This window comes from Kryptolebias marmoratus, linkage group LG1 (genome assembly GCF_001649575.2).
Source record: "Kryptolebias marmoratus isolate JLee-2015 linkage group LG1, ASM164957v2, whole genome shotgun sequence".
Lineage (NCBI taxonomy): Eukaryota > Metazoa > Chordata > Actinopteri > Cyprinodontiformes > Rivulidae > Kryptolebias > Kryptolebias marmoratus.
Genome location: NC_051430.1, coordinates 139,230 through 157,373, shown reverse-complemented (window position 1 = coordinate 157,373; position 18,144 = coordinate 139,230). Strand labels below are relative to the sequence as shown.

Below are 18,144 nucleotides of genomic sequence, written 5' to 3'. Positions count from 1 at the left end.
TACAGATATCAGGCATATGCATTAGTGTATTTTAAGAACAACAAATGTAAACACCAAATTTAAAATTGTCTGATCATAATACATTGTCAGAAAGCAGTTAGTGGCCTTTGAAAAGTATAACCTTGGTCAGTTTTTGTTGTACAGACTCTTTTTTTCTTTCAGATGTGAGGAGCGTAAACGTACGATGTGTTTCTGCCTGACGGTGTAGTAACAGGCAACCAAGACTTTGATGATGTCAAAGTAATGGTTATCTATTCCATATTGAGACTCTGTAATATGTTCTCCAAGGCAAAGTGGATCAATGTCCCCACATTCATTCTTCACATACATTGTTACTTTATGTACGGAACAGGTGTTCTTTGCTGACGCAGTGCTCATGAACAGCCTGATACCTTTTTCTGCTGCAGTGAGGATGTAGACTCAGGGGTGGAAATTAAAATTTTTTTTACCAGCCACTCAAATATTTTACCAGCCACTATTTTTTGTTGTGAGAAAAAGTAATTTCATATGATGATGATGGAGGTGGGTGGAAGCAGTTGTGCTGCCCTACAAGTTGAACAACACCTCTTTCTGGACACTGCATGGAAATAAATAGATTTTTCTTATTTTATTTTAAACCATTAAAAGATGCATATCTGTACATAAAAAATTCAGACAAGTGAAATTTATTTCTGTGGAGTGTTTTTTAAAGTATTTTTTGTGCTTTTGTAAGTTTTTGTATGGAAGTTGTAATGTTTTTTAGACAGGTAGGATATTCTGATGAAGGAAGTGATTTTTGTGGTTTTAGAAAGGTTTTCATCGTGGATATAAATTGTTCCAAAGCTATGCTAAGCATAACTCCTAAGCTTCCACTTCAGTATCTGATGATATTTAACATTAACAAGAACCGCTATAGTTTTCGGTTTGTAAACATGACGGTAGCAGTTTTTGACGGGTAGCACCGACCGTTAGACATAGCTGTTTAGCCGTGCTACGGTAGGAAAATCTGATGAGGAAGCACAGATCGTCTGAACACCGGGCGTAGGCGCGAACGCACAGTGACCGACGTCATGACGTCATTGATTTAGTTAAAAAAAAAACGTTTTTTAACTTTTGGTTCTTCCCTCGACTACTCTTGAAAAACAGAAAATAAAATAGCTTCTCATCACAACACCTAATTGGTGTTAGACTGCATGTAATCTGTAGTGGATCGAGTGCATCATATGGGTTTGCAGTGAATTGTTGTAATATTTTTATGCGGGTTTTCTCCGCCTGAAGTGGTATTTTGTTTTTATCTAAATAACATTCGGGTTGAATGTTATTTAGATCATTAATTATCCAACAACAACCAGTTAGTTTACCAACAAGTTTTTAACTGTGTTTATTCCTCTCATCATGGACAACAAGTCCTGTGAATTTGGAGAGATTTGTTCTTTTTTTGCAAAAGTTACCAGGGGGAAACCAAATATTTCAACCGTCTGAAATAATCGGTTCCCCCTCTAAAACACAGGGCAAAAATAATTTACCAACTACTCCTTAACTGTGCTAATAATATCATATCAAAATGTGCTAATAATATCATAATACAGAGGAATAACTCTGTATTATGATATTATTAGCACATTTTATTTGCAAAAGAATTATGTTTTTTTTTTTTTGTTTTTTTAATGAGAAATATTTGCCCCTCTAAACAATTCTGTTAATAGTTAAGTCATTATTTACAGAGAGGCAGGGGGAACCGTATCTGATCGGGGAACACGGCTCGACGTAACAGCAGCAACTCGAGCACATTGCTGCCCCCTGTATGTCAGGAGGACAAATAACACCTTTTCTGTTCAAATTGCCAACCCGCTGCAGTGGCGTGTGTTGATCAAATTCACCTGCCACTTCAAATATTTACCCGCATTTGGCCGGTGGCGGGTGCTAATTTCCACCCCTGTGTAGACTACATGTTGTGATGGTGTGACAAGCCCCCCTTAGTTTTTCAACTCCAGCAACTGATACAACTCCTCATGACATGGTTGAACAGCAGCTGACACTAAGGATGCTTTGCAGACATCACAACATACAGCAGACATGATCCGACACACAAGAAACCCTGCAATGTAGGTGACAATGTTTGACACAAACATAACATGTTTTATTGATATCCACTTGCAGTATGTGTGGTCCAAGTTGTTGTCATTAAACAGCGACTCTGCCGCCTCACGATGCCACGCTTCAGGCAACTTGAGGCATTGTGTGCTGTCCATGATGGCCACATTTCAGCTTGGGCTGGGTAACACTCCGCTGTGCACAATCAGCTTACGGAAGATAGCCATGAACTGTAGACAACTGGGGTTGTTGTTAAATCTACCTGCACAGTGACAGCATGCTTGCATTGATGAAACATATTAATATATTCCAAGATTGCAGGATTTTACAAATTAAAAACCTGCAATGTTATTTAAATAACAGAAAAAAGAACTTTATATATGCTCTCAATTTCATGTAAGTGTCATTTACATTATATATCCACTAAGCTTCAGAACTTTTTGATATTAGGTGGGTGTAAAGTGTAAACAAAATGGGTTCTTACCATTTATCTTTTTCAGCAACTTCAGGCCAGTTGCTTTGACATATAGGATGTTTGAAGCCACTGCAGTGCAGATTATGTGAGTTAAAGATGTTAAACAGGGCATCTACCTCCTGAAAGCATAAACAAAAAATGTTTATGATATGACAGTGTGCAAATGCATTGATTACACAATTATACAAATGTACGTCTGCATTTTTGGTACATAATAAAATTATCTTGAGCACGGTTAATTACAAAGGCATTTTACCCCCATGAACTTTGCAGTAGCAAGGCAGTCACTTCCCTGATTCTAACTTTTCAGTTAATACCACACATGTTTATGTTTAAACGCGAGACCTTGACTTCACAGAAGCATAACACAGAAAATTTTACGTTAAAACTAGCGCTAATAACGTCCAGTATTGATGCACGTCTTCTGCAGTAAAGTTAGACTCAGGCACTGATCTCCTTGTTATGCAGCCTTGTTATTAAAAGAAAAACACTTACCGATGAAATGTAATGCCGTCCGGACATTTTCCGTGAAGATTTGTGCAGAAAAATGCAGCATAATAAGAAGGCATTGCTGTTTTGATAGGCGCAAAAGTGGAACTGAATTACTAGCGTAAGATGGCGGCGTTTTTAGCTCATCCAAAGTCACGTGATGTCATGTCTATCCATATAAGTCATTGGCTGGCCCTGTGTTGTTGCTGTTTTATAAACTTATGGGGATTCTCCTGAGACTTCAGGAAGAGAGGCGCAGTGGAAGAAATGCTCTGGATGCCGCGATTGTTGCGCGGAGTAGGACAGCTGTTTTCCGCCGGAGATTTCAGGCTTTACAGCGCCTTCAGCAGGGGGACAGACAGCATAAACGTTGCAGGGTAAGCTAACGCTGTTGTTTATATTCCTACCTTCGCTCTTTATGCTTCCATCTGGTCACACCCATGACCAATTAGTGAACAGGAGCTAAGCTTGCGGCGCCCACGAAGCAGGGCTGGCCCGGCTGGCCCGACTCCGAAGCAGCTATATTAGCTATATTAGCCTATCAGATAGGCTAATATAGCTAATATAGATACATACACCATGTGTTGCCTTCATTATGAGGCTTATATAAGGCTTTTAATTTTTTGCGGCTCCAGACATATTTTTTTTTTTTGTCCAATATGGCTCTTTCAACATTTTGGGTTGCCGCCCCCTGGTCTAGGTGTTGTAGTTTTGGAGCTGGACCAGCACTAGTGTGGTCCTGATGCAAAAAAAAGTGCTGAAGTCGCCCTTTTTTGAGGTTTTACAAATCAGATTAAGGTTTCAAAAATCACACACTTGGTTTTAAATGTTCTGCAATCAGTGCAGAATAATCTGGTCCAGGTTTGAAGTGTCGAGGTGTTGTAGTTTTTTATCTAGAGTAGATTAATGCTGAAGGTAGTGAAAAATGAGATGTAATCGCCCTTTAGCCATTTTCCGAATTGGAAGCTGCAATTGTAAACCAACTTCAGCTTTGTGGAATTGAAGAAGAATATTTTTAGCAAGTTACCTCTGTTGTGTTTCACTGTACAGTCCCTCCAGGATTTTGCGGTCATTTTTTGTGATTGTTGCGAGCTAAAATGCCTGATTTCGCGGGGCATTTTCCTAAAAGTTGCGATGAAAAGTTGTGATTTTTTTAAACTAAAATCAATAAAAAACCATAACTTTTAGTATATAAACCAAAAATACTTACTAGTTTTGTAAAATAATTACCAACAAACATTGACATTATCAAAAGGTTCTTTATTTGAGAACTTTGATAGCTTATAAACTGACATTCATGACCATTTCTGGATTGTCCATCGTCTGCAGCTCTCCTCACATGTTTTGCAGATACAAAGTGTTTGTCGATGGATGACTTGCGTTTATGTTCCATGATTACACTGCAGGACATGCAAAACAGCTCCCCCCCCCCCACTCTCGTGCAGCTGGGTAGGAAACTGGTCCGCTATCTATCTATCTCAGAATTGGCTCCCCCAAATTTCATCTCCTCAGCTATTGCTGTTTTTAAGATATGATCAAACATGTTCTTTGCTAGCTTGCATAACATTTTTGCGCAAGGTTAACGTTTACATTTTTTAAAATAAATACTTGTACACCTATATTTAGCTTGGTATCTAGATTTAACATGGTGAGTTTCATGGAGATCGAACTTTAAACCCTTGAAAAGATGTCCAATGAATGTGTTGCAAATTTTGCAATATAGTGAGAAAGGATTTTTGGTGGAAATGAGCATAGTCTCTACCATCTGATTCAGTACAGCACGGAACACGTAGGTATGGGTCATTTCATGAAAAAGGGCCCACCAATATGTGACAAAAGGGTGAAGTTTTTTTTTTAAGGGTTCAAGCGTTAAAAAAGGTTTTTAACGTAACTTTAGTGACATGAAACAGATGACTCCTCCTCGTGGGGAAGCTTGCACAGCTTGATAACTTGATGATTTGTTGATCGGCGCATTAAACTTCTGCACATATCATTATGGGATGGTAATTGCGGGGAAAGCCAGGACACTACGAGTTACATTTGACACCACATTTTTGCCATGCTGTCTGCAGCCACACCGAACGATTAAGACATTGGTCTACTGAGGAAAATTAATTTTAACGTGTGCCCATGAAATGAGAAGAAAATTCAGACAAATAAGTTGAAGCAATTTGTTTATTTATATCAAAATAATACTGTAGGTGTTGTGTGTCACAAATTTGATATGGTTTGGTGTCTTTCTTTTCAGAAAAAAAATCTAAAAAAAGTAAAATTTTAAAATAAGCCATCTAGGTTATCACAGTTATTTAATCATAGTTTATAGAGGCAACCATTTTGTTTTTTTTTCCCTCTGTTCATAAGGATGGTATGTTTTCACTGATCAATAATTTTGACTGCACAATGGTGACCCCATTTCAGGAAGTGACCCATATAAGGCTTTAAATTGGGCAACTTACGTTTTAAAAGTTACAGGACAAACTGCAAAAACCTCAATGATAGTTTCCCTTATAGGTGGACATATCTGAGTATCTTTGTGGTTCGCATATGCAAGCCTTATTTACTACAATGTAAATATCATCCCAAGACTCCTTGTGGTTTGGTCTGCAATATGACTTTTTTTACTAGAGAAAAATAAAAATAAGGTGTGTTTCCATGCTTCCAGCTTTTGCCTTGCCTCTGTGGGCTTGAACCCCTATTAACAGTGTTCTACATGGTATCTTGTGTATGCATTCAGCATGGTAACATGTCCTCTTAACCTTGAAAATAACTTTGTATACGACTGACTAAATATGAAATAAATTATACAAAACTGTCATTAACAGTAAAAGTAATAAAGTTTTACTTACTGTTGTTGCCTGTAGCAGCCTTCTTGAATTCTGATGTTGGGGTTGGTGGATTGGCTCTGACTTTCCAACTTGGAATTACGACTTCAGGGGGTGTTCTATGTAGTGGAAATGTACTACTTAGAAGTAGACAATTCTGACCTCTGCGAGCAACTGGAACACACCATTACTCACCAACTTCTCCCCAGTGGTTTTTACACTAAGTAACTTTCAGTTCTAGACCAGGGCTGATTCTTAACATTAACATTTTTTTTTTTCATTTCTTTTTAAAAAAAACAATGACCAGTTTGGCTTTCTACAACCAGGGAGCCAGCTCAGAATAACATCATTATGTCACATTAACCATCTCTTCTGGTAAATGTTTGATCCTTTGTTTGATTCTGAGTTTTGGTAGTTCGATGAATTCTCAAACTTTTCTTGTTGCATTCTCTGCCGGCCCCTTCTCTCACGCGCAGTGGTTCACTTAGGGACGGCTGGCAGACATTAGCGTTCCTGTTTCGGGCCAGCTGTGAGCTAGACACTGCTAACTCCACGGAGCGCGAATATCCAATATCCAACTTAAAACTAACTTCACTGAGGTGTTTTGCACAGTCCTTTGCTGAAATGTGAAGCATTAGCGCACATTTTCGCTTCGGTCGCTGGTCCTGCATGCTCCCGGCATTCTGATGTTAACAGGATGTGACGTCACATCTCTTCTTCGTGAGTTATTTGGGGTTAAAAATCTAGTGGTTTGGACAAAGTTGCAAAAAGTTTTGTGGGGTTTGCTTGATTTTGCGTTAATAGTTGCGATCACAACATCGCGAAATCCTGGAGGGTCTGAACAGTACGGAATGTTAACATATCATATTGCCGAGTAATGCCCTTACATAGTTTCAGCCACGCACGTCTGTTCAACTAATAAAGCAATCGCAATGTGATTCTGCAAGACGCAGCACTACTTAAGGACCCCCAGAATGTGTTTAGCTGGCTTAGCTAGTGCGTGACTCACAGTTACCTGTCCAACATTGTCCTCCAGAGGGAATTCAGTACACTGTGGAAGGAAGAAACTTTTTCAGGCCCCTTCCTTGGCTCAAGAAGAATAAACCAAGTAAATGAAGTTTAACTGTAATGGAAAACAATGTAAATATAAAACTCTAGATTTACACAATTCTTATGAAACTTCTCTGTCCTTGTGTCAAAAGAAAATTAGTTTTTGTGACATTTTGTTTCTAATTTTTTTTTAACTTTTTGTGTAATGTGTAGTGTAATGTTTCAGTAAGGTATAATTTTATTCAACTATTCTTTCAGCTGTCAGTTTTCAGACACACAAACAGCTGTTTTTTTCTCTCTTATTTTTGCTTAGCTTTCACTGATATTCCTAAAAAATGTTAACTTCAATCTCATCAATTTGAAACAGCTTTTTTCTTCTCTTTTTATTTTTATTTTTACACTATGTTTATTGAAATTTTAACATGTTAAATAAACAATTAACAGCAAGCTTTTTCCGTTTTTATTCACAATGAAAAGGTATTGGGTCAGGTTTTAGAAATTTGATTCAATTCAGTTTATTTATATGGTGCCAAATTACAACAAAATCTCAGGGCACTATAGGAAAACAAAACAAGCCCAAATCATACACTGTATTGCCAGAAGTATTCACTCCCCCATCCAAATCATTGAATTTAAGTATTCCAATCACCTTCATGACCACAGGTCTTGAAGGTAATGTTTACACCAAAGATTCACAACAATATCAGTTAAAACTTTGAACTCCTTGCAAAAATATTGTGGCCTAAAACATTAAAACCGGCACAGACTGCAACTGTATAGATGGTGTTTCTCTTCGGTGCAGCTCCGTGCTGCCTTCAGGAGAACAGGACATCAGAGTATCGTTTTATAATTTGTCCCACATGGCAGTTACTTTGTAAACTCTGAGAAAGGAATGCTCTCTTTAGTGATATTACCCTTGGAATTATTTCTTTCTCTTACATGGGTTAATTTCTCTGAAGGATACACTGTGCATTGTTATCGCAGTGGTTAAACATTTACAAGAGCAATATACTGTTGTCGGACTTTCCCTGAAAGCGTCCAGCATCCAGACGCACATTAACTCTTTTCTGGACAAGATGCTTTGTTGACATGACTGCGGAACAGCATTGCCAAAACATGTGAACACAAACGAACAATAAAAGATAAAATATTCTAAAACCAGAGACCTACGGCTTGAGAAGTGCATCACAGCAGCTGCATCAGCCGGTGTAACACTGAATTGATGTCAGCTAACACAGCTGCGACTTTTCTCTGCAGCTTTATTTGTGTCGTTGTGAACTTTAAAGTCTTATCATCAGTCACAATCTATTATTAGTCTATGAATAAAATCAGGGCTCTCAAGTTTCACGCATTGACCGTGAGACACACGCATTGTGTGAAGCGCAAACGCTCACACGCCACTTTTTGTATTTCTCACGGTAAAAAGATACACACGCACACGTCCTTTTTTTGAACAGGAACTAATGTGCAGCGCAATGTTTTCTGCACGGGCTGGAGCACAATAGGGGACAACTTAGAGACTGTCGCTATATTTAGCGAGTTTTCAGATCCGTCTGGCCATTTTTTTAAAGCGACTAGCGACAAATCTACTGACTTTTTTCTGTGTTATTGGAGACTTTGGCGGCTACATGTGTGAAAGCACCAATCATTTTGCAGCGTGCCTTAAGCCCCGCCCACTTCCCCAAGCACTGACAGCTGTCAATCTCACAGCAGAGAGGAGACCCGCTCCAGTCTGTGTCCACAGTGGTGCAAATCCAGAAGCATTTTCTGCATTTACCAGCTGTCTGCGCATGTGTAAATGATTTGATCGATAACAGAGACACGTCACTGAACAGGCGCCCCTTCACCTCCCCTCCTGTCGCGCTCCCCTCGAGCATGCGCGGGAGCGCGATTGTTTTCATTTGAATAGTCTTATCATCTGATGACAGAGAGCTAAAGATGGAGAGGCAGAAGGATAAATATGTTGTAGGGATGAAAAAAGCTTTTCAAAGTGGTTGAAAGACAGCAGAAAGAAGTTCTGTCTGAGCATCAAGAGGAGGCCTGGAAATGTTCAGGTTACAACTGCTTACTGATCAGTAGAACACAGCATGACAGGAAAAATAAAGGAACTTGTTTGTGTTATTTTGTTGTTCAGACAGTAATCATTTGTTGAACTTCACTGCAGGATGTGGGGGACTCATTGAAGCAGTTCATGGTGGAGAATGACCCACAGATATTTTCTGATGGGCCATAACCAAGATCAGGTATTATATTTTATAAGTCCATGAATAAAAAAGATTTATTCATGTACAACGGCAAAAAAAAGGGGGGGGGGGCAGTAAGAGGCCTGGATAATGGATAGAAGGGCACTGTTCCAAAAAAGGTTGAGGAACACTGCACTAGACCAAGGTGTGAAATGCTGCGGCAAGGCCGGAATTAATGTATGTTTCAGCAAATGCTACCGATCTTTGTATACCTCTGAGTCATCACTAAGCACAGCTGAATTAGATAATTTTTTAAGGATGTTAGGATCCCCTCAGTAAGTTCAGACCTGTCTAATGGGCTGAAGAAAGATTTTTTCTAGAGGAAATAAACTCTGCAATTAAAAACATGCAAAATGGAAAGTCCCCTGGGCTCCTCTATTATTATTATTATTAGTTTTTGAAGAATCTTTGACCATGCAATTATTGCCATGGTCTATGCGTCAAGCTGTAATCTCATTGCTATTAAAAAAGGAGAAAGACCAAACTGCAGTTCACACTGCTCAATATCGCTCCTAAACACTGATACAAAAATCCTCAAAAAAGTGTTGGTAAAGCAACTTGAATGAATTATCCCCACTATTATCTCACCTGACCATGCAGGATTTGTTAAACATCATCAGTCTTACTTTAACATTAGGCGGCTGTTTGATGTGTTATACCAGGGGTGTCAACCGTACAGCCTGCAGGCCAGAACCGGCCTGCCAAAGGGTTTAGTCTGGCCCGTGGGATAAAGTCTTTATCATCATTCAATAATTATAATTGAAAAACACAATGAACTTCATTTTATTGAAAATATGCAGTTCCCAAACTGTCCACCAGGGGCGCTGTGTTTTAGTCAGAGCAGACAACATGATGCAACACTGCGTCGCAACTGACAGCAGATGGTAGCACTGAGCTTTAGGTTCTATAAGCTGTGCACTTTACTCGCTTTTTCTGTTGGCACTGGCACCCTCATCAACGATATGTCTTTGTCAAAAAAGGGAAAAGTAGACAGAGTGTCGGATTTTTCAAGAAAAATGGACTTCTCCCTATATGTTCACGAAGGTAAATAGAAAACTCGTGTGCCTGTTGTGCCTGCAGCAAGTTTCAGTGCTTAAGGAATACAGTATTCGGCGCCACTGTGAAACTCAGCATGGTGAGAAATACAACAGCTTGCATGGAGAACTGAGAAAACAGAAGATAAACGAACTGCTGGTGGGTCTGAGGAAACAGCGACCTGTTTCCTGGAGTCGAGAGGCCAGTGATGCTGTGGTGAAAGCTAGCTACATAATTGCTAGCCAAATAGCATTAGCATCAAAGCCATACTGTGAGGGAGAGTTTGTCAAAAACTGCATGCTGAAAGCTGCTGAAATTGTGTGTCCTGAGAACCGACAAGCTTTTGCCAATATTAGCTTGACGAGAAATACCATGGCAGACAGGATTTCTATTGGCAGATTTGGACAGCCAACTGAAACGCAAAGCGGAGTCATTTCTAGTATTTTCTGTTGCAATTGATGAGAGTACTGATATTGCGGACGTCGCTCAACTGGCCATATTCATTCGTGGAGTTGACGAGACTTTGACTGTCACAGAGGGGTTTGTCGAGATGATGCCTATGACGCCACAACAACTGAAGACATTTTCTGCTCTGTTGTTGGAGCGCTGGACAGAGTCGAGGTGGACTGGTCTCACGCTGTAAGTCTGGCTACTGATGGTGCGCCGTCAATGATCGGGAAAAAGGCTGGTGTTGTGACAAAGTTCAGAGAGAAAGTACAAGCCGCAAGTAAAGGGGGTGATTTTTGGACATTTCATTGTATTTTGCATCAGGAGGCATGCTGCAAGTCGTTAAAAATGGATCATGTCATGGAGGTGGTTGTGTGAACTGTTAATTTCATCCAAGCCAGAGCTCTCAATCATCGTCAGTTTGACAGCCTTCTCAATCAGTCAATCAATCAACTTTAGTTCTATAGCACATTTTAAAAAACCATAGGGGTAACCGAAGTTCTGTACAATAGATAAAAACAGTAAGAAAAAAAAAACAACATACAAAGACATATACATACAGGTTCACGGCAGGTGTGTTTTAAGGTGCCAAGCAAGACAAAAGTCACGTTGCGTTAAAAGCGAAAGAATAAAAGTTTTTAAAAGAGATTTAAAATCAGGAAGAGAGGAGGCCTGTCTGACATTCAAGGGTAAATTGTTCCAAAGCTTGGGAGCAACAACAGCAAATGCTCTGTCACCTCTGAGCTTCAGCCTAGTTTTGGGGACTGTCAGCAGTAACTGATCAGCTGATCTTAGGGATCGGGGCGGGCAGAAATGCAGAACCAACTCAGATAGATATGGTGGAGCCAGGTTGTTCAAGCATTTAAAAGCAAATAACAGGAGCTTAAAATTAATTCTATAGTGCACATGGAGCCAATGTTGATAGCAAGAGACGACAGGCCACACACACTGGCACCATCTTGGATTTCTCAGTGATTGTAACATTGCCCATGGTATTCCAACACATCGATTTTCTCACGAATGAGCTCAAAGCTCACACATAAGCATTAAATGAGATTCTGAAATTGGTTGCTACTCAGGACATGATGCCTGATATTGATGCACTTGTGCAGGCTAAAATATGCCAAGTTTCAGGGGCAAATACTGAGTTGATACTAAATCCTATGGAATGCTGCTTTCAATGTTTCACTATAAAAATAATCAGCTTTGAATATTTGCTGTAGTATTTGCTGTTAAAGTTAGTGCTAGTCAGTAACATTTACAACAGAAGAGTTTTGTTAAGTAAAATATTTCTTATGCATGCAACACGTTATGTATGCAAGTTTTTATGCATTAATAAGGAAGGGACAAATTTACTTTATCAAATGTCTGTTTAAAATACCTGTCACTTAAAATTTCAAATGTGTGGAGTCAAATCATTTGTTCAAATTGCTTCCAAGATGTGGAAAATTGATTTTAAATCATTTCTAAGTTTTGATCTGTTTGATGTATTGTAACATACAGGACAGTGTTTTTAAGTTCCAAAAACTGTGACTAAATGTTTTGCAAATTGTACAATCACTGTGATTGGTTTTTATGCATATTGCACTTAAATAAATGTTTTAACTGAGTAGAAGTGTTGTTGAAATTGCATATACTTTTCTTAAAAAACTCTTAGGTTGTTTATAATATATTTAGTAAAAAGAAGATTCATTTAATATAAAAACCAACAATAAGTCCACATTTTTTAGTTTTATGTAATTTTGCAAAGAGTTTACTGGTCTGGCCCCTTGAGATCAGATTAAGGCGTATGTGGCCCCTAGACCAAAATGAGTTTGACACCCCTGTGTTATACACTCCCACCCCACCCGGTCATAATTGTGATAAGATCATACTTTCATTAGATGCTGAAAAAGCATTTGATCAGGTGGAGTGGAACTACCTCTTCAAGACCTTGGAGGTGTTTAATTTCCGCCCTAAATTTATGTCATGGGTGAAGCTGATATACAGTATATACATTACCAATGGCAGCGGTGTGCACTAATAGCAACATATCCAGCTATTTTGAACTGACACGAGGTAGAAGACAGGAATACCAGCACTGAACATAAATTTTCCTTATTTTCTGATGATGCAATTTTGATTGCAGTAAGATTACCCTGTAATCTTGGAGGCATGTCGTTACCTAACTTCATGTACTTTTACTGGGCAGCTAACGTTAGAACCTTACTGTATTAGGTAAAAAAGGACACTCCTGTCCCAAGTTGGGTGGCCTTGGAAAGGAACTCGATTACATCTAGCTCTTTTTCTGCTCTACTCTGCTCCCAGTTACCTTTTAAACAACCAGTTTCAACATACACTTCCAAACCCAGTGGTAATCAACACAGTAAAAATCTGAAATCAGTGTAGGAAGTCATTTAAAAGTACAGAGTTAGTAATGTCTGCTCCAGTGTTAAATAACCACACGTTTGCTCCCTCATTGACAGAAACAGCTTTCAATGCCTGGGTGCTAAAAGGAATAAATTTATTACATGATCTCTATGTACACAATAAGTTTGCCTTATTTGAACAGCTGGTACAGAAATTTGATATCCACAAATCACAGTTCTTTGGGTATTTGCAATTGAGACATTTTTGTAATGTCAAACTCTGGGTGTTTTCCTCTATGTCTACTTCTCTTATGGATAAAATTTTGGGTGTAGATCCGACACAAAACGTTCCATGAGTAGAATTTATACATTGCTTAGTTCATACAATGATACCAATTTGGACTCTCTGAAATACAGGTGGAAGATGGACTTGGAGGAATCCATACTAGACTTAGTTTGGCAAAAGGTTATTCAGAATATTTATTCTTCCTCAATATGCCTGAGGCATGCAGTAGTTCAATTCAAGGTAGTACATCATCTACACTGGTCTAAAGATAAATTGCACAACTTTGAAAAGGACTTGGATCCGACATGTGATTGTTGCAAACAAACTCCAGCAACACTTTTACACACATTCTGGTCCTGTTCAAAGCTACATGGATACTGGCAATCTATCTTTGACACTTTTTCGGAACTATTTGGACAAATTGTACATCTGTCACCACTCATCTTTCTCTTTGGGGTGGCCCCAGCAGATGCTTCCCACAGCAAACATAAGAGGACTATGTTAGCTTTCTGCTTCCTACTGGCCAGGAGACTTGTTCTTTGTAGATGGAAGGATCCACATCCTCCGGTATATGGACACTGGTTAAGAGAGGTTATGTGTCACATTCACTTGGAGAAGATTAGATACACAGTTAAAGGATCTGTTAAAAAAAATCTACGATATCTGGCAGCCAGTTATATCTTATATTGAAGGCATTTCAGTAGAAAATTTTATGTAACAGTCGAATGTTGATTGTATTATATATGCACAAACCTGAAACTTACATTGGTTGTTTTACAAGTACATGTTGGGGTAATGGATCCGGCATAGAAGGGATGGGATAGGAGGGATTTTTGTATTGTGTGTATTTTTGTTATTGTTTTGTGTTGTTTACATAAAAAACAATCAAAAGACATTGTTCAAAAATATGCTTCCACTAGACTCTAGAGCAGTGTAGACATCTTCTCTGGAGTGACAAATCACGCTTGCCTGTCTGGCAATCTGATGGACGACGCTGGGTTTGGCTGTTGCCAGGAGAAAAGTACTTGTATGACTGTGTTGTGCCAAGTGTAAAGTTTGGTTGAAGGGTTATTATGGTGTAGGGTTGTTTTTCAGAACTTAGGCTTGGACGCTTAGTTCCAGTGAAAGGAACTCTTAATGTTTCAGCATACCAAAACATTTTGTACAATTTCATCCTCCCAACATTTTGGGAACAGTTTGGGGATGGCCCCTTCATGTTCCATCATGACTGCGCACCAGTGTGCAAAGAAGGGCCATAAAGACATAGATGAGTGAATTTTGTGTGGAAGAACTTGACTAGGTTCCACAGAATTCTGACCTCAACCCAATAGAACACGCTTGGGATAAATTAGAGCGGGGATTGCGAGCCAAGCCTTCTTGTCCAACATTAGTGTCTGACCTCACAAATGCGATTTATGAAATTAAAATTAGTAAAAGTTACTTATCTAAGGAATCCAGCAGAAAGAAACCTCCAGCCGAACCAGGCTCAGGATGAATGGCCATTTGACTGGTGTTTGAGTGGACAGGAAAGAGACACAAACAAATACTGAATGACTAGTCCAACTGTAGTTTCTATGGGAAGAAACACAAAGAAAAAGCACAAGTTAGAAAAGCAATAATGTCATGTATAAACATAGAGAGTAGAGAAAGTAAAGACAGCATCAGAGTGAGGAAATGTATGTCAGTATATCCTCCAGCAGCCTAAGCATAACAATGGGATGGTTCAGGAAACCCAAGCTAAACCTAGCCATTGGATTTCTTAAAAAGGTGGAGATGATGTACTAATTGTATAAAAACATAAAAATAGATGCTAATCCTGCAGTGTGTTCAACACTGCTTCACTTACTGTGGTCCAAATCTGTAACCCCCAAATTAAAGTAAAGATTCATAGTTGTCATATGTGTTTGTTTTATGTTTCAATTTATTCACTTTATAGTATCTATTGTGTGTTTTTAGGACTAAGTACTGCACAGAGGTACCATCAGGAAAAATATTTTATCTTTGCCTTGACTCCACAGCAAGTTCGAGAAGTATGCATATCACGGTACGTGTGTTTTTAAAAATGTTCTTATTTCCTGAGAAAGTCACATGATTCATTATTCTAGAATTGCGCCGTCTCAAAATGGCAGCACGTTGGAGTAGCTCTGTACCTCTCATTATGATTTTTTTTCTTTTTCAAATTTCATTCTTGTTTTTCCTTGGAAAATAGCATTTTTTTTGGACAACTATACCTTTTTTTTTTGGATGCTGTGCAGCTGGATTGATTTTTCACAATACTTTTTATATTGTGCTCTTTTGTTATGATGCGTAACCATAGCAACAGAGAGCAGCTGATTAACATTGCAGAAGCAATAATAATATGACAACTGAAGCTAGAAATCCCAGAGGAATTGAAAAGGAGGCATTGTGGATCCAGAGCAGGAGCAAAAAGGGGAGAGAGAAGGAGGAAGTTCAAACCATCTCTGCCATCCATCATCATGGGCAACGTGAGATCATTAGCTAACAAGTTGGATGAACTTCAAGCTTTGATAAGAACCCAGCAAGAGTATCGGGAAAGTAGTATTATGTGTTTTACTGAGACATAGCTGCAGGATCATATCCCCGACTCCAACATCTCTATGCCAGGCTTCCTGACTATACGGGCAGATCGAGATTTAATAAGTAGCAGGAAAAGGAAAGGAGATGGATTGGCAGTGCTTGTCAACAACAGATGGTGTCACCCAGGACATGTTACTGTGAAGTGTTGTCCCTGCAGTCCTGACATTGAACTATTAGCAGTAAGTTTTCGTCCATATTATTTGCAGAGAGAGTTCAAGCAGTGTTGTTTTGGTGGCTGTTTACATTTCACCCTCAGCTGTTGCGACAATGCATATGATGTCATCAGTTCCGTTGTTGCTAAGATACAGACACAAAACCCCAATTCTTTTATGGCAATATCTGGTGATTTTAATCACGCCTCACTCTCTGCCACACTGCCAACGTTTCAACAGTTTGTCAGCTGCTCTACCAGAGAAAACAAGACATTGGATTTGTTTTACACAAATGTCAATGATTCATATACTTCCAAAGCAAGACCTCCTCTGGGTAAATCTCTGGGTAAATCAGATCACAACCTTGTTTTTCTCTGCTNTACAATATAAACCCCTTGTCCAGAGACTACCTGTTACAAAAAGGACTGTGAGAAAGTGGTCACAGGAAACTGAAGAAGCCCTACAGGGTTGTTTTGATGCTACTGATTGGATTTCTCTTTGCAAGCCACATGGAGAGGACATCAATGCCATGACTGTGTGACCGACTATATAAACTTCTGTGTGAATAACACCATCCCCACCAGAACAGTGAGATGCTTCCCTAATAACAGACCCTGGATCACCAGTGAATTAAAGAAAATTAAAAAGTTAAACAAGAAGAAAAGAGCCTTTAGGGAGCGAGATAGGGAGTTATTGAGGAGTATACAGAAGCAGCTCAAAGTCAAAATCAGAGACAGCAAGGGGGTGTACAGGAAGAAGCTGGAGAGTAAACTGCAAAGGAATAATATCAGAGATGTGTGGTCAGGGATGAAGGTGATCACAGGCTTCAAGCAGAAGGAAGATCGGATAGATGAAAGTCTGGACAGAGCAAATGAGCTGAACACATTCTTCAACAGGTTCAGTTCAGGAACAAGCTCACCATCCTCCTCTCCTGCCCCAAGCCAAACAGATGTCCCACCCTCCTTTGACCCACAGCTTTCCTGTGACACCTCAGATGTTTTATCCTCCACCTCAGGACTCTTCTGCTTCCACAAGTTTGTCTTCAATCAAATCAGGAGATGCTGCTGCCCCCTTTGCTTCCCCCTCCCACTTTTCTGTTTCTAGAAGTCAAGTGAAGAGGCAGCTGGAGAGACTGAACCGGAACAAGGCTGCAGGTCCAGATGGTGTCAGCCCCAGAGTCCTGAAGACCTGTGCAGAGCAGCTCTGTGGGATTCTGCAACACCTCTTCAACCTTAGCTTGACTCAAGAGAAGGTACCACTGTTGTGGAAGACATCCGGTCTGGTTCCGGTACCAAAGAAAACTCACTCCTCAGTCATCAACGACTACAGACCTGTTGCCCTGACATCCCACATCATGAAGGTCCTGGAGAGACTCCTGATGGCCCACCTGAGTAAGCAAACCAGCACATATCAGGACCCCCTTCAGTTTGCTAATCGTTGTGGAGTTGGAGTTGAAGATGCCGTCATACACCTGCTTCAACAAACCCACTGTCATCTGGACAAAGCAGGCAGCACTGTGAGGATCATGTTCTTTGATTTCTTCAGTGCATTTAACACAATTCAGCATGATCTGCTTCGTCTGAAACTCTAGAAGACTCAGGTGGAGGGCTCAACAATCACCTGGATCAATGACTACCTGACAAACAGACCACAGTTTGTGAGACTGAAGGACTGTGTGTCTAACCAGGTCATCAGCAGCACAGGAGCCCCACAGGGGACTGTACTCTCACCATTCCTTTTCACTCTGTATGCTTCAGAGTTCCAGCACAAGTCAGACTCCTGTCATCTACTGAAATACTCAGATGACTCAGTTGCAGTTGTATGTATCAGAGATGGACAAGAAGTTGAGTACAGAGATCTGGTGGACCGCTTTGTGGCATGGTGTGGAAACAATCATCTCATCTTGAATGTGAACAAAACAAAGGAGATGATTGTAGATTTCAGGAGAAACGGGGTCAGATCAAACCTTTGGTGGTCGAGGAATATAAATACCTTGGTGTTCATCTAGACAACAGACTGGACTGGAGACTCAACAGTGAAGCCATCTACAAGAAGGGACAGAGCAGACTGTACTTCTTGAGGAAGCTTAGATCCTTCAAGGTTTCCAGCAAGATGTTGCAGATCTT

At 39.7% G+C, this 18,144-nt stretch overlaps 1 protein-coding gene across 5 annotated transcripts in view; it reads left to right on the top strand.

Moving 5' to 3' along the window:
* Nucleotides 1–18,144, top strand: part of pias2 (protein inhibitor of activated STAT, 2) — an 84,009-nt gene that overhangs the window by 29,438 nt on the left and 36,427 nt on the right. For 4 of the 5 annotated variants that reach the window (XM_037978492.1, XM_017437067.3, XM_017437065.3 and 1 more), the window contains one exon: nt 15,225–15,312. The exons of the other annotated variant lie outside the window; for it this stretch is intronic. In XM_037978492.1, coding sequence (XP_037834420.1) covers nt 15,225–15,312 — 88 coding nt within the window. The remainder of the gene's footprint in view (nt 1–15,224; nt 15,313–18,144) is intronic. 5 annotated transcript variants of the gene reach the window in all.